Genomic DNA, 16,750 nt, shown 5'->3' with positions numbered 1-16,750 from the left:
CCCCCGAGCATTTGTTGGAGTTTAGCAGTTCATGTATGAAAGAAAGATAAAAGACCTAGAGAATCAGAATGTAGCTGTGAATCAACAATTAGTGCAGAATACTAGTTCTGAGGAAGAATTGAAGGACCTGAAAGCAAAGTTGCCAAAGTGGAAAACAGGATGGAGGAACAGGTGGTAGAGTATGAGAAGCACATTATTCAAGATGTGCAAATTCAGTTACAAAAGAAAACAAACATGGTTGAAATGAATGTAGATTGATTGAAGGAAATGAAGATAGAATTTTTTGTGCAATTGGATGTACTAACACATCAAAATTCAATTTTGTAAGGAGATAAGGATATTCTTCTTTTGAAAGACTTTCAGCATTGTTACAAGTGGAGAAGCAGATTAAAGAGATGGCAGATGATGAGGATCCTAACCTCATGCCTTCTCACTGGGTCTTACAAGTGTCCCAGTAGTATCCCAGCTAAGCGTCTCCTTCGACCCTCTCATGCTTCATTCTTTCAATATTTAATTTCATTTTTTCATTGACACCATATTTTAAGACAAAACTTCAAGAATTGGTCAATTACTTACCATTCAAGTTCATCAGGTTGTCTAGCCAGAGTTTCCCATGTAGGTGATGGATTTGTTCCATGTAATCCATGTAGTAGGCATAAGATGAGCACGATCATCAAAGCCAACATGTTATATGTCATATGTGTGCTGATTTTTCTCCTCATTTTTACTGTTTGATTTGATCTAAGCCCCCGCAACTAGTGCACCATACTAGCACAAGACCAAGTGTGCTCCCAGCAAGTAGAGCGTATTGCAATACCAAGGTTCTTACTGTTCATACACAAGGCTACTTGATCTTATTAACTTTAGTGTTCATTTTATAAATAAAAAAAAACCTTTTGCTTATGTGTATTTCTCGTGCATGGAAAGACATTATTCCAAGGTGCCCAAGGAACCATAATAACTGTATCATCCTCATCGACATGAGGGTCTCATTGAGTAGCCCATGTGTATCATCGGCCATGGCTACATCTACATCAAAGAACACATCATCATCATTATCCTCAACTATGTGAGGGATAGCAGCAAGTAGCCCATGTAAATCATTGGCCATGGCTACATCAAGTAAAACATCTACATCCTTAATAAGGTGAAGGAACCCATCTAGTAGACCATGTGCATCATCGGCCATGGATTGTAAGAAACAAGCCAATAAACTTCCACAACTGCCAAAAAGGTGAGTCCAATCCATACAACCTGTATGCCATTCTGAGCTGAAGATGTGCCTTCAAAATCAAGAAAGGCATATACTCCACCATCCTTGTAACTCTTCACGATGACGCTAATGGATCTGGAAGAGCCAATCTTAATCAGATCGTCTTCGAGTTGTGATTCAATGATGTTTGCAGGCAAATTCTTGATGGATATTGATTTCAATTCAACAGCTCTGCCTTCACTGCTCGAAAGTGCATTTCATCCACTACATGCACGGCCATTGGTGGATTTCCTAGCATACCTGCACTGTTGTTCTGGTGAGAATAGATAGGCTGCTCATTCACCTGCTGATACGAGATAGGCATAGCCACAGGCTGTACTTATGATCTCTGCTTTGCACTCTTCATAACCCATAGACATCACAATATTTTGGATCTCCACTTGGCTTCTTGCAGACAGCACTGTACCATCAGGCCCAGCTTTAGCACGCGTGAGGCGACTAGAGTCTGTATAAAAATAGTAGACCACATGAATGTTGTAATACTAGATGACAAAGGCATGTCCGACTAGTTGCGCAGTCCCAGGGACTGCGCAATGCCATGGAGGGAAAGCTGAGAGTGTTGGCCGCCGTATGCATAGGGCTGCTGCATGGCTACAAACACTATCACGTTTTCAACGAAGAAGCGCTCAGAAAAGAAGACCCAGAAGATGTCATACACGAAGAGGCAAGCAAGCAGCAAAGTGCAGATTTTGATGTTGGACAAGCGAACATGGCTGACGAAGGCAACACAGAGGGAAAAGCCAAGGATGTTGAGGAGCTAACGCCTGAGATGAGCTAGGCCCCTACAACCCCTGCACTGGCCAATGCAAGCAAGACCTGGCTTCGTGTAAGCTGCCCTCAGGAGCATCGCATGACCATGGGATCTGTAAAAACCCAAAGCGTATGCTGGTGGATGCAGCATATGGGGCCAGGAAAAAGGCAAAAGATGATGCCGATGCTACGATGCCATATGACTTCTAATCAAGAGCTTGTGGGTAAGGAAAAATTGAAACTTCTTATCCACCGTGATTTATCCCACCTTGATTACCAAGTGTTAGCATCACCTTGCTAACATGGGGAAAAGTGACATGCTCCTACACACATGGCCGTGGAGTACACATGGCCATGGAGTACACATGAGCATGGAGTAGGAGGCATAGATCAAGAACAAGATAAACATACAAGCATAACAACATAACATCATAGTGTATTCCATATCCATGTATCACATATTGTGTGTCCAGCATAAGAATCATGTGTACATACCATAGTCATATCGAATTTGCATACAAGAGTGGCTTTATATAGCCATCCAACTATATGACTCTTGGGATACCCATGTGACTATTGGGCTACCCATGTGACTATTAGGCTCCCATAACCTCCACAACATCCTAACTCCTCACTAGCCCTCTTGTAACCGCTTTTTGATATGACATCTTGTAATAACCAAATCCAACAACGTATTAGCCTAAGCTAATGCTACTAATGCCAAAATGCTAGGGGTGTGTACACACCCGTCAACACGTGAGTATAGAATTTTATTGATTTTTGAATCATTTAAGTGGTATAATGCTTTATCTTTTTAATGATTTTGTCATATTTTTTAATGATATGATAGGCTATCTTCTCGTATTTTAATCTAAGAATTATGTTTTTGAATATATGTAAGACAAGTTATATTTTTTAAAATGAATGTAGGCTTATAGATAAATAAACTTTCAAATTCAAGAATATACTCCTTGTATTGACAAGTCTCAAAACAATGAAATGTTTACCTCAAGTTTTCTCATGAGCATTTGGTATATTTATATATATCAATGCTTGAATTGGACGATAACACCAATTAAGAATCAAGAAAAAGTCAAAGAAAGCGAAAGGGAAGAATTGTCAAATAGAAAAAAAACAAAAAAGTGTATGTTTACTCTTAAATAACTAGCTTAGTATTCTTATATACTTTCACTTGTTTCTTTCTTATGTCATTGTTATTGCTTATTTGTTTAATTTTATAGATCGGTGAAAAGATGAGGATCCATATGTAACAAAAAAGTGTACAAAGAGATGAAGATATCAAAGGAAAATGTTTTAATGTATTCTTATATAATTAAATTATGTTTTCTATCATTAACTAGGTTAATTTTATCTTTATTTTAGCTTCAAGGTAATTTTGGTCTTTTTTTTTCAGGAAGGATTTGAAAGATATTGAGAGATAGATCAAGCTATCGCTCCAAGTGAGATCAATAAAGTGACTGATATAGCATTAAAGGAATGCATAATTAATCAAGTTATTAGTTTGCTTTGCATAACTTATTATACTTTGAGACTTAATAATATTGGTATTATGGACCTAGGTACATGATATCTCAGAGGAGAACATGGAGATGATTCTTTTGAAATATATGGGTTTATACTCTCTCAAGAGTACATATTTGGGTCTTAAAGAAGACAAATAGTAGTTTTGGAAACTATTCCAAAGACACTAAAAAGCCAGGGATTGAAGTTATGATTATTGAGATTGTGCATTGGCTTATAGAAAATAGAAAAGTTAGATTCAATGCACAATGTAATTCAGAAGATATCGAGATTTTATCATGATATGTTACTCAACTTTATTAGCTATCAAAACATTCTAGCTCTTTTAGCTATCTTTAACTCTCATTTATGTACGAAGATTTCAAGTTTCTGAACTTTCCATTACATCTTTGTCAAAAAAAGAAGAAGTTTCTCTTTGATCTTATATTAATAGTCGATGCTATATTTTTGTATTGAAAATTTGAGTTGATGCATAGTGTGCATGATAGAAATTAAAGAGAAAAATTTAAATTATTTCTTTATGTAAAATTTAAAGTTTAAAATGTATTCGTAGAGTATGTGAGAACTTTAAAATATAGAACATTTTGCTTAGTAGCTTGCACCTTCATGTAGATGAATTTTTTCCCTATATTGAGATATTGAATAAATACCTATATTAGGTGAGTATTTGATTATTTCCTATATGTAAAAAGAAAAGTGTATTCACTAGATAATTTGCTAGAGGTAAATAGACATATATAGGGAAAGTGCAATCTAGAGAAAATAAAACACTTACTAGATAGTTTATAACTAGGAAATGTATAAGATTTTCACTATATAGAAAAAATTGACGATATTGGACACATTTTTTATATAAAGAAAATTATGTAATTTTATAGGAAAATTTATCTATATTAAGCAGATTTCTTATATAGAAAACATTACCTTTATTGAATCCATATTTCCTAGTTAAGCTATGTAGTAAGTATTCAATTTTTACCTAGGAAATTATCTAGTGAACGCTTTTTTTTTTCTATATGGAGAATGATCAAAAGCTCCTTGTGAGATGGTTTTGTGTACTGGCCTGATGATGCGACACCTATCCCCCCGATATAGAGTGGGCTCTTGTTGCTCAAAGTACCTCCCTTAGAGATGTGTATAGAGTGGGCTCTTGTGTACCTCCCAGTAGAGATGTTCTGGGATGGTGACTATGTCATCCCTTCTCCGCCTATGGTGATAGATGACTCTAATTTTTGGGCCTTCCTCTCGGGAGTCTTTTTGGAACCATGCAGTTGGCTCTCTCTTTTCAACATATTTATTTGCCTTTCCCACTAAAAGAAAGAGGGGAAATTAAATGACTTGGTATAGAGTTAGATAAGGTCCAACAAAGTAACCTACTTTATACCTCACAAAAAATAAACCAAAGCTAGAGCCGCACAAAAGTAAAGCACACGCTAGAGAAAAGCGAAGGCTTTAAAAAGCAAAAAGCAATATATATATATACACGCTAGAGAAAAGCGAAGGCTTTAAAAGCAAAAAGCAATATATATATATATATATATATATATATATGTTGTACAGAAAAGCAAAGAAAGGAAAAGCAGCGATTATCATCTCGCACAATATTTATATGCAGCGGAGCGCCTGTTAACGTTGCAATATGACTCTAAAGCAGTGCTGCATCGTCATCATCAAGAAGGCAGAGCCTATTACCATGACTCTACAGCAACGCATAAAGCAACATGTAGCTAAGCAGAATAAGCAGAATTACGCATGCGCAACCTCCTGGTATCGGCATCACCAGGAAGACATGGCTAGTTACATGAATGACTACGCTGATCTTGTTCTGCAGTTGCCGGACGACATAATATACATCACTCCTTTGAGTAAAGAGTACTATCATAATGGTCCTTCTGATTATGCGTATGATCTGCCCTCTTTTCTCTCTGACGCAAGCATCGAACTCGAGTTTGAGGAGGATCACTGCATCCCACTCATCAGCAGCTTGTATAAAGTTCACTTGCAAGTTCAACGACGTCGTCCTACCAGGAAGGATCCTGAGGCAGCCAACTTATTTACGCATGCCGCCTCCACTTTATCAAACCCAGAAGAGAGTTCTGATTTCGATTTTTCATTCCTGCTTGACGATTCAGACCCCGCTTTTGTAAAAGAGGAGGCATATGATGATGATGCAGATAGCCTTTTCAGCATTGATTTACATATCCACGATGATGATGTCGCGGATCCGCCAGCCAGGCCGCATGCACAGCAGGCCGATGAGGAGACTGATGCTGAAGGTGAGGAAGACAGTTATGATGCAGACGATGAAGCGTCGGAGGTCAACGAAGACGCAGACAACGATGTCGATGCCGAAAACACTCAGCGCACCTATAGATTGACTAGAGTGCCGTTGCAGCACTCCTGCAGTGGCCTCTCTGATCAGGATGAGAGTAGTGTCCATGTGTCCAGCCAAGATATATATGAAAGGGCGCGCCTCCTTTCTTTAATGTAATACCTTGTCACAATCATATCAATCGAATAACTGTTATGTTCTGTGGACGCGCTTCCTGAACTTGTGTGCGCTGTGTGTACTGTGCGCCCAGAAGGCATGCACCAAACTACAACAAGTAACTTTAGCAGCTTCTATGACAGCTCTCTTCTAGAATGAGAGTAGCGTCAGGAGCTTTCATGAAGGCAACTTTCCCTCATTGACGGTAATTACAATAGTATAGCAGCTCCCCATGCAGTGCACAACTCCCTTCTATTTTGAGGGTGAGAGTGGCTCTATCGATCAGTTCTCATGTGTACTCACAGGCAAGGTCTGTACAATTTTTTTGTCTTATGAGCGATCACTTAACAATGTGTACTGACAGGCAAGGTCTGTAAATTTTTTTTGTCATATGAGCGATCACTTAACAATAATCCACATGGTGTTCCTTCCTGTCTGCGTGTGTGAGCCCGCACACTATCGTTTTCATCCTGAACACTCCCGCCTTGTGCCCTTCACGCACGAAAAAAGATCTCCTCATAGTTGCCTAAATCTGCGGTTTCCTCAGCTCCAGCCTTGATCCATCCAATTAAATATTTTTCTTAACACAGTTGACTCAGGTGAATCGGATTTTGGTGATGTAATACGCTAGCCATTTCCCTTTTGACTGTAGTGCTCTGCCTAGCTCTAAGGATGTTTACAAGTGCCCGCCAAAAGTGAGTGGGCGCTCACAGCTTTTACAGACTAAGTAAGATTAGTTTTTGAAGGCTTCAAAAACATCACTTATTTCCAAGTGGAAAGGTGCCGGTCTCTGATTGGCAGATCCTGAGTTCAAGTGCCCTTCACCGCTCCTTTTTTTGTGGCTCAAATCAACGATAGTCACGTCGTCCACAAGCCCGCGCTTGGTTTGTAAATACACTATTGGCCCGTACTTTATATATATACATATACATATATATATAGTAAATGCATGTATGTACTTACATATATATATAAGAACATACATGTATATATATATATGTGTATTTATATCTCTATGTGTGCATTCATGTATGTATTTGTATCTCTATGTGTGTGCATGTGCATATACATATACACATAGATATAGATACATATATACATAAACACGCACAGATTTGTGTAGTTAAACCAAGGTATGGTTAAACATTTTAAACTTAGATTTGAATATGGTGGATAAACCAAAGTTAATTAAGATTAAAAGAAGCTCGTGAAGGTATGTAATTATGAGGGATTCAATTGATAAAATTGAACCTTGCAAAATGTTAAGACAAAAGAAGATACTCCAGAATAAGAAAATGTAGATAAAATAATTTCCTGGTGTGCGTGTTGTAGATGGAGACCGCCATCAAAAGGTGGAAAGCCAAAGGACCTCCTTTGGTATAAATGACAATATCTCTTTAATAGAGACACATTCCTGTATGCAGAGTTTTGAGAGCTCTCACATCAAGAGAGTCACATCAATGGAAATCGTAATATGGTTTAGCTCTATAGGTAATTGATACCTTTGTGGGGAAGAAATTAACTTGAGTGAAAGTCTAAGACAAGCTTAGATGGTTCTAGAGGATCAAGGTGGAGGCTAGACCACATGGGTAAAGCTTAGGTGATACTTGAGATGGCTCTAGATGATGAAAGTGGAAACTAGATCACATGTGTAAAGCGTAGGTGATACTTGAGATGGTAGATTTGAAGGGAGGCTCAAGATACTCTTTGGGATAGAGATCTAAGCAGTGATGTCATCCAATGAGGGCACCCTCTTCCATGCTACTCCTATATAAGGGATCACAAACATGCTCACTATACACACTCTACAAGCTTTCTATAAAATCATAACTTTGTGTCTTGGAGTGTCACTATGTCTCACTTTCTCATGTTTCATTGTTGAATAATCTCTGAATTTACCTCATTAGTAATGCTCTCTTAAGTTTTTCATATGGACTAATCACCCTTATGCTTCTATCTTTTTGCTAGCACATGAATGTGGCTAGTGTAAGAATACTTTGATTGAGTTCAATCCTTATGCTTTAATTCTAATACGGTATGAGAGCAGTGGAGTCTATTTGAGGCTCTAGCATATCGTTGTGTTTTTCATTAAGAGGCTACTAGTAGCAAGAGGAAGAAGGAATAAAGAGTTAAGTCATAGGACTTATCAATTAATTATCCCAATAAGTTGCTTTATAATGATTTAAGAGAGTGAAAAGATAGAGTTTTTTATAACAAAAGTTATTGCTTGAGTAAGCTTTGGAAAAGCATCCATGTTAAGAGAAAGGAGACTGAAAGGTGTGAATCACATTTTGGGAGACTTGCATCTTACTTTGGCGGACATGAAGAACCTTGAAGCCTAACACATTGCAGGGAGAAGGTCCTTGCTCTTTCATTGAAGATGGTGCTCCAAGTCATCAAAAAAAAAATCACTTCTTCAAGTCATTCAAGATATTCGGTATTATGATTAAGGTACTTAAGATATTGTTTAATGCTACTCTCTGAAGGTTCACTTGAAAATATGGCACGTGAGTTCAAATGAAGGGGTTTTTTAATTCAAAATTTTAAAATAAATTTATACAAATACATTTATAAAAAGAATTTTTTAAATCTATTTTTATAAAAAACAGTATGTCCATAAAGAAAAAGGGGTCTACAAGTGTTTCTTAGTAGTGCATCCCCCTATATGCTACTTAAGATTTGAGTGTATTCTATGTGAACGAGAGAGTTCTTGGTGAGTTTTCACTACTCTAAAGCTAAGTATAAAGGCGCATAATTACTCTATAATATTGCTAATTATCGTGGGCTTGTGGAAACAGAAAGAACATCATGGGCTTGAGAGAAATGGTTAGGATGGCCGCCGCGGGCTCACGGAGCAAACAGCTGTGGCAACGGGGTGAAGATGGAACGGGCATGCCAAACTTGGTACATCCGTGGCAATTTAGGATCTCAAAAGAGAACGGCCATGGTAAACTTGGTACGTCCATGGTAAATTTTATTTTATTTTTGGTGTACCTGAAACAGGTTTTATACACAGAAGCTATGCTAAGCTTTGCTGCCAGCACCCCGTTTGTTGCGGGTTTTGTACTGATCGCGTGCCCAGTTGGCCAAGACAAGGAGTCGATTCTAGTTAGGTGTTGACAAGGTCGTGTGGGAAGCACTTTCTGAAGGGATTCCGATGAGGGTGGTTAGGAAGTAGGTGAGGCTGAGGGAGTTGATGGTAGCTTTGTAGTATTGTTGAGCCTCTAAATGATAGGCAGGGGGATTTCCAACGTTGAAGGTATATCTGTAAGGAAGTTCATCAGTGATAGCAAGGGGTGGTGGTGTCATATAAGACCTTCTGCTTTCCTTTGTTCTGAATAGTCTTCACTACAGATGTTACCTTGGGTATCCATTGATGGGTAGGCGATTGTGGTGTGACACGAGGTAGGGGTTTAGGTTGGAGAGGTTTGGGGATCCATATGTTATGATTTCCCTTATATAAATTTTGGGCGCGGAGAAGGGGTTTTAGGATCCACCGAAGGGTTGATTGCATGGGTTGAGGGTTTGATCGAGGGTCAAAATGCCTTGAAGAGCTCTTATGTTGGCATCGATCTGATACCCTGTAGGATTGAGGTTGGTGAATGGAGGGCCTGCACTGGTGACACGAGGAGCTTTGGGTGCTTGTTGGGCAAGGGGGATGGTGGGACCTTTTGGGGATCCACAACTGAGATTCACCTTCATAGTAACCTTGTCCTGTAAGAAGTTTCTTGGGCACCCACTGGTGGTGAGACATCAAACCTTGTAGAGATTTGTTAGTATGGTTAGCAGTGTTAGTTGGGTTAGTGTGACCTGGTGGGACAACAACTGGTGATTTGGCAATATAAGAGTGAGATGTTGCTGTGCGTTGTGGTAGTGTGGGTGTGAGAGGCATTGAACAAGCAGCCTCTTTTTTGGGGGAACGGAGTGAGAACGGTAAGGTGTTGGGGTGATTGTGGGTGGTGGATTGGGGAGTGCTTGGCATGGGGAAGCAGCGGGAACTAGCTCTTTATCCATCATGAATAGTGACTTAGCCCAGAAGCCAATTGTAGGGTAGCCATCCGATTATCCCAATCGATATTGCATCTGTTTTATGGCCCATCCATCCCCTTCCTACTAGGAGGATTTCTTCACGGATTGTTCCTGTAGGCATCACATAAATCTTCCCTTCTAAGGGATAATTTCCGATGTGGAATAAAAGTGTGACTGTGCCAATGCAATGAACATGCTATGAGGCAACTGTTGTGACAATGGTTGGGATTACTTTCAGTGTAGGTTCCTCGAGAGAACGTGTTTAAGGCTGAAAATTAGAAGCTACTTTTGTCTACTTTTTTGTCTTTCAATTTGTCATAATCGGATGTAGTGTGAAGTGTCTTTTGAAATATGGATGGAAGTTAGAAATGTCATGCGAAGTAGTAGTGGTGATCCGCAATAGAAGAAGAGGGATTTTTCATTCGCAGATATGCAGATTTATGTACTCAGATAGTTGACAGTTATTTTGACAATGAAGATGCAGTGTGTTTTGTCAATCTGGTTGTCACTGTGGCATTGTCATTCTGTAGTTTATTTTGAAGATTGATGTGATGAAGATGTTTTGGAAGTATTGCAGTTTTGTGTTATGGATTAGTTTGCTGTGTGTTTGGGAAGTGATACATAGTTAAACAGTTTGTCAGTTTGTTTGTCAGAAAGTCTAAATTTCCCTTGAAGTTTGTGAAAGTTGTGGTAAGCAGTAAACACTGGCGATCATCACGGTGATTGTGGCAAGTCGTCATGGTCGAATTCATTTTCTTCTTTTGATGGCAAGTGCTAAAAACATTATGATTTGAAGATGGATTCTAATTTGAAGGCAGATTTTGATTTGAAGATGGATTCTAATTTGTCAATGCAAATCTCAGCCAGCACTCAAATTTGTGAGCGTTCACGGTGTTGTGATGCAATGTCAAGGTCGAGTTTTCTCTCTTTGTAAGGGGGATGAGTGCCAAGAAGACGCCGAGCAGCAGTTACGATGGCAGTTACACTGGCAATTATGATTTCTTGAAAGTCAGATGCTGAATGGTAATACATTCTGGAGAATTCACAATAGCCTTCATATTCTTATTTTGTAAGATCAGTAGTAAGGCGGCAAGGTTCATTAGCAAGGAGGATCATGGCGGATTTTGGTTGTATGGCAGATTTTGGCAGTTGACAGTTTGACAGTTTTTTTGATTTGTAGACTGAATCTGCTTTGCAACCAGAAGGTAACTTTTTATGGCAAATTTCAAGGAGAAATCATAATATTATCAATTTAAAATATTTCAATCAATTTTAAGCAGCCAATTAAATGGACTTTGCGGATCCCGGTATAGCATCCGTGGCTCTCCGTTTAGCAAATTTAATGGGTCTCAGATTGGTGTGGTGCTGAATATGATTGTTGTATTTTAATTATGTGAGTGTGTCATGGGGGGTAAAAAGAAGAAGAAGAAGTGCAAGATTTGCATGAGTGGGAAGCATGAGGTGGATGATTGTCCATGTGCAATTGATGAGTGCTCAAATAAAGATGCATGTAGGAAATGGTGTATGGTTGACCTATGCACACAAAGTTTCATAAAATTATCCGTAAAGTGCATAAAGCATCATCTTGGGAGGACATGGAGACTGCATTTGAAAGGTTGGCAGATTTTGAGGATGACTTAGAGAATGCATATGAATGGTTAGTTGATCACAAAGGAGACAGGCGAAAGTCATGTTCCAGTAGGAAAAGCATTGGGAAGTTACAAAAAGCATGCGAGAAGTTGAGGAATGCACATGAGGATGAGTTCAATGGGGAGTCAAGTGATGATGATGACATTTGGATTGGCATGGAGATTGAAATCCATCAAGTGGGGATACCAAAGATGGAGGAGAAGGAGGTGCAAAAGGAGGTTGGCCAAGAGAGCCTAGAAGAGCCCCTAGATACCCCTAACCTACCACTAGAGTATGCTCATGGAGTGGAAGAGGAAGATTCATTGCTTAACCTAAGGTTACATATGTCACTTGCATCTGATAAATGTTGTGAGGAGAAGCAGATCATACATAGTAATGATGTTGTTCATGTCATTCAAAGCGCAATTGAAGAGGTGGATACCAAGATGAATGAAGAGGAGGATGTGATTCAGCTGTTTTTAGGTTCCATGGATGATGTGTGTGGAATTACAGATAAAGAATCAACTCAGGAGGAATTCCCTGAAATCAGATTTGCTGAAGAGGAATTTTTGGCAAATATGTCAGTTCAAGAAGAATTTCCACCAGAAAAATCCGCACAGGAGGATTTGCAGCCAAATGCAAAATTGATATTTGAACCCTATAAATAGATTTTGCAATCAAAAAACCAGTGGGAGGAATTTCTAATAGACAGGTGTATTTCACAGGAATATGGTGGAACAAGAGCAAAATCCGTTCTTGTACATCAAAGCATGGTTGTTGCAGATAATTGTTATGGTCACATTTCAGGTGCTGTAGGAATACCAGAGGAGTTTCCAGATGCTAATTTTGATAGTTGGCGGATTCAAGCGGATTTTTCGACTAATATAAGTGATGTTGCGGATGATCAGGGAAATCAGAATTTTGACTCTGAATTAAAGGACATATTTTGATGTCACAGGTTGATATTCAGCAAGGAGATGTTTCAGTTTTGCAAAGAATTTGAGCAAGTGGATTGATTTTTGGTCTGAATCAAATACAGGTCTTATGGATCAAATTGAGCAGGAGGATTGTCAAGAGCAAGTTGTTAAAGAGTACAAAGCAGGTTTGACACATTTGGGGGATCAGCATATGATGCCTGAGATGCGGGCTGATGAAATTTTAAGCTTAAGTTTGATGGATGTGCATTCTAACATGGATGTAGGAAAAGTTGTCAATTCAAATATATTTTTGTTGAATGATGTGTGCTTTCAAGTTGATGACAGAATGGAGGTGAATTTGTGCAAAATGGGTTGTCAGATGTGGATGACAAATTCTAAAATACAGATGATGGCAGATTGTCGAAATTTAGATATTCATGTGTTGCAGATTTTCGAGTTGCAAATTGGTCAAAGAAGATTGCATTATAGGATGCATAGCGATCAGTTTTCATGGTTTATGGATCAGATCACATCTAAACAGGTTCAAAGGATTCCAGAGGATTATATGCGGATTATTTTCCTGATTTTTATGGAATTTTCAGATTTTAGAGCAAAGTTGGTTTGTGTGTATCAACACAGGTTTCTTGCATATTGGTGTCACATTTTCATAGCAGATGGCCAAATAAACCTACACAAGTTGATTGAGACTGATTTTGATCGCTGGAGGATTCAAACGGAATGTCAAACTCTTATGAGGGAAGTTGTAAAAGTTGTCAAGGGTCAAAGTTTTGGTTTTGAAGTATCTGAATCTCTAATGTTGATGAGAAATGTTGAGTCTAACTTTCCAAATGTTTTCATTATGAAGAAAAATGGTGATCGAATTGACTATTTGCAGATTTGGGTTCAAATTTATTTGACAAAGGCTGTTTTGATAGCATTCAACTTGGAGGATCTCAAGTGCAGATATTTGATGAATGTGAAGCAGGTTTTACAAATCTGATTATGTCAAAACAGGTGTGGAGGATTAGATCAGATTCAAGGCAGAATTATGATGCAGAATTTAAAGTATTCTGGAAGTGTTATCTGATTTAACAGTCAGGTTTCTTTCATTCTATTTGACAAGGGAGTATGGTCCGATTTTCAAAATGCGGAGGAAGCAATATTTCAATGAATGGATAGGAGGCCAGATCAATAGTGTGAGATCCCTGTCCGCACCGCACAATAGATTTGGGTACTAGCAGCGGAAGTAGTACATCTTGCGCGGACAGGGTCCCACACACGGGGCCTCGTCCACGGATATCCGGACAAGAGACTAATCTGTTGGTTTTTCCAAAACCGAACCCGAAAAAACTTCCTTTATCCGGAAAGCACGGGCGATTCCACCGGGATAACTTTTTACTCTAACGTAGTCAAGACCATTACTGATCAAACGCAAACTGATCCGACTGCACCTATAAAGATACTCGGTCAGATCAAGGAAGAAACTTGCACTTGGATCATTGGGATCAACGCTTTTTTTCCCATCAAGAGGCATAGTCGTTGATTCCTATCCATAGAACAATTACTATCCGGGATTTACTTCATCTATCCTAATAACAAAAATTAAGTTTCGATTTACGGATCCATCAGTCCAGCCTAACCCCTTCTAATCCCATGGGTTAGCCAACCGCCCAACCACTGTAGTGAAGGGATCCAATTAGGAATTTGGTTAGGTTTTGTCCCGGGTACCAGGGAAAAGAGTTCCCAGGTCCCCTACCCGGAATTTCATGCAAACATAAAACTAGTCACACCACTTACACACCCAATATGAAATTGCCTTTTTCTCAGCATCAACTAACTTAAAAACAATCCTTTAATGAAACCATTATGTCACTGATGACAATCCTCAAATTCTCTGGTTGAATTCATATTTTCAATCATTCATTCATCGGTGTACTTATGGCATCATTGGCAACCAGAACGCTCACCACCTGTTCACTCTCAGGGGACTTTTCAATAGTTCCTAGCTCATAATATTTTTGATGATTTAAAACTCAACTTGCACATGTGAAGTAGGCGCCTCATTAAAGGGCCTCCCCTTCCTTACATATGTGTCAAAAATGGAATTATTATACTCAAAATATCTCATTTTTTAATATTGCTCATAAGTTCTTAGTAATAAACCTTGTACATATTCAACTGTTCATCTTATGTGAGCATTTAAGGGACTCCCCTTCCTTACATATGTGTCAAAATGGAATCATTATACCCAAAATATCTCATATTATTAAAATTACTCATAGTTTCTTACTAATAAACCTTGTACATAGTCAACTCTTCATCTTATGTGAGCATTTACTTATTTTTGGGTATCTTCTTTTACAAAATTGGATTTATCTCCTCCCCACACATGGATTGATCTTATTGGTCCATAGGAACCTTAATTGGACCATAATCCAAAAATTTCTGAAAATATAGACCCTTAGGCTAAGGTCCTCTATACCCATTTCCAATTAATTCCAATTGCACATTGGAAAGTTCTTTTTGAATTTCTGTTTCAGGGGAATTCATTTTAATAAGATGAGATATTTTTCTATCCAAAAATATTAAAAATCTGAATATTCTCTCTCTAGAATATTTTCTCTCTCTATGTCACAACAGGCAGAGACAAGATCTTTTATATTTCTGAAGAGGGATTTAATTATACGTGAAGATGCTGGACATCTTGAGAGGCTGGGGAGGAATCTTACATTCTCTCCTACCTGAAAAACGCGAGATGCCCTCATCTCGCAATTTGGGGTTAATTCCGCAAGATGCACGAATATGAGACTAAGAGAAAATTTAATTAAAAGTAACCACCAAGAAAAGTCTCAAAGAGAGTAAGACTCAAGACAAGAATAAAGATTTCAACTTTATTCACTCTTGGAACATATACAACAAGATAGAAGAACTTTTTACAATTCCATAAGCCCGTCCATCATATGGTCACAAAAGCAACACTCACAAGCTGCACACGTATAAGGTAACTCATCTATGGGAATAATTCGGCCGGTTATTGCAGCACCTATCTCACTGGTATGAGGTGACCTATTAAAAGGACCTCTAAGAGGCAAGCCAAAAACGGGATAAAGGTATATCTTCTGGTGACAATTCATTCAGATCATATCATTCATATCTTTAACACGATAAATGGTCCATTAGACCGAAAATTTTTCTTTCTGAACATTCCTCCACGGAAATTTCAGTCAAGCAAGTTCTCAATTTGTCATCCCTTAACTTGATCTACCGTGTCAAGTGTTAACAGTAGCAATTTGACAGCACAATCCACTAATCTCATAGTGATTTGCTGAAATCATTATCATCATTCTATTTATGAATATCATCACAGGGACTCGTCCCATTCATCCTCATTGTGGTTTTGCTCAGCTTATTACATTTCAACCAATTTTCAGGAATCATCATTTTTCAATCAGAATCCAAATCAACTCATCGGTTCTCAAACAGAATTAAAAATCATATCAACCACATTCGAAATCATCATTTGGATAGCATTAATGCTTATAATTTTAAGTCTTAGATTTACTCGTATATACTGTCGGTAAAGAGTTGCAGTTATACCCTCAGTATATACGGGTAGTCATGATACTTGGAACTATAAGGTAAATACCATCATGCCTAAGCAAGCCAGGGTTCCATACAATTGCGGTACTTCCATCTGAAGACCCAATTACTAATTTACGAATTTTTCTGTTTGAATATCAAATTGTATGAATTATATCACACAATTACAACCTTTTTGTGCTTCTTGATAAATTTTTGACATATTTGGCTTCTCAGTGGATCTTTATTAGCCAATTAGCTCTGATACCAACTGTGAGATCCCTGTCCGCACCGCGCAATAGATTCGGGTGCTAGCAGCGAAAGTAGTACATCTTGCGCGGACAGGGTCCCACACACGGGGCCTTGTCCACCACGGATATCCGGACAAGAGACTAATCCGTCGGTTTTTCCAAAACCGAACCCGAAAAAACTTCCTTTATCCGGAAAGCACGGGCGATTCCACCGGGATAACTTTTTACTCTAACGTAGTCAAGACCATTACTGATCAAACTAATCCGACTGCACCTATAAAGATACTCTGTT

General features: G+C 38.6%; 1 protein-coding gene across 1 annotated transcript; it reads left to right on the top strand.

Moving 5' to 3' along the window:
- Nucleotides 1-11,677: 11,677 nt before the first annotated feature.
- Nucleotides 11,678-12,661, top strand: LOC147639465 (uncharacterized). Its single transcript, XM_086794285.1, has 2 exons — nt 11,678-12,349; nt 12,437-12,661. The coding sequence occupies exons 1-2, from the start codon at nt 11,678-11,680 to the stop codon at nt 12,659-12,661; spliced, it is 897 nt and encodes a 298-aa protein (XP_086650411.1).
- Nucleotides 12,662-16,750: the final 4,089 nt, after the last annotated feature.

Source organism: Cibotium barometz, chromosome 4, assembly GCF_041138505.1.
Source record: "Cibotium barometz isolate CiBa-2024 chromosome 4, ASM4113850v1, whole genome shotgun sequence".
NCBI lineage: Eukaryota > Viridiplantae > Streptophyta > Polypodiopsida > Cyatheales > Cibotiaceae > Cibotium > Cibotium barometz.
Note: the sequence above shows the minus strand (reverse complement) of the source record. Positions and strands in the feature narration are given on the sequence as shown.

Coding starts and splice junctions, on each gene's coding strand:
- LOC147639465 (XM_086794285.1), top strand. CDS start 11,678: ATGGAGACTGCATTTGAAAGGTTGGCAGATTTTGAGGATGACTTAGAG. Junction 12,350..12,436: donor AGGAGGATTTGCAGCCAAAT/GCAAAATTGATA, acceptor TGTATTTCACAG/GAATATGGTGGAACAAGAGC.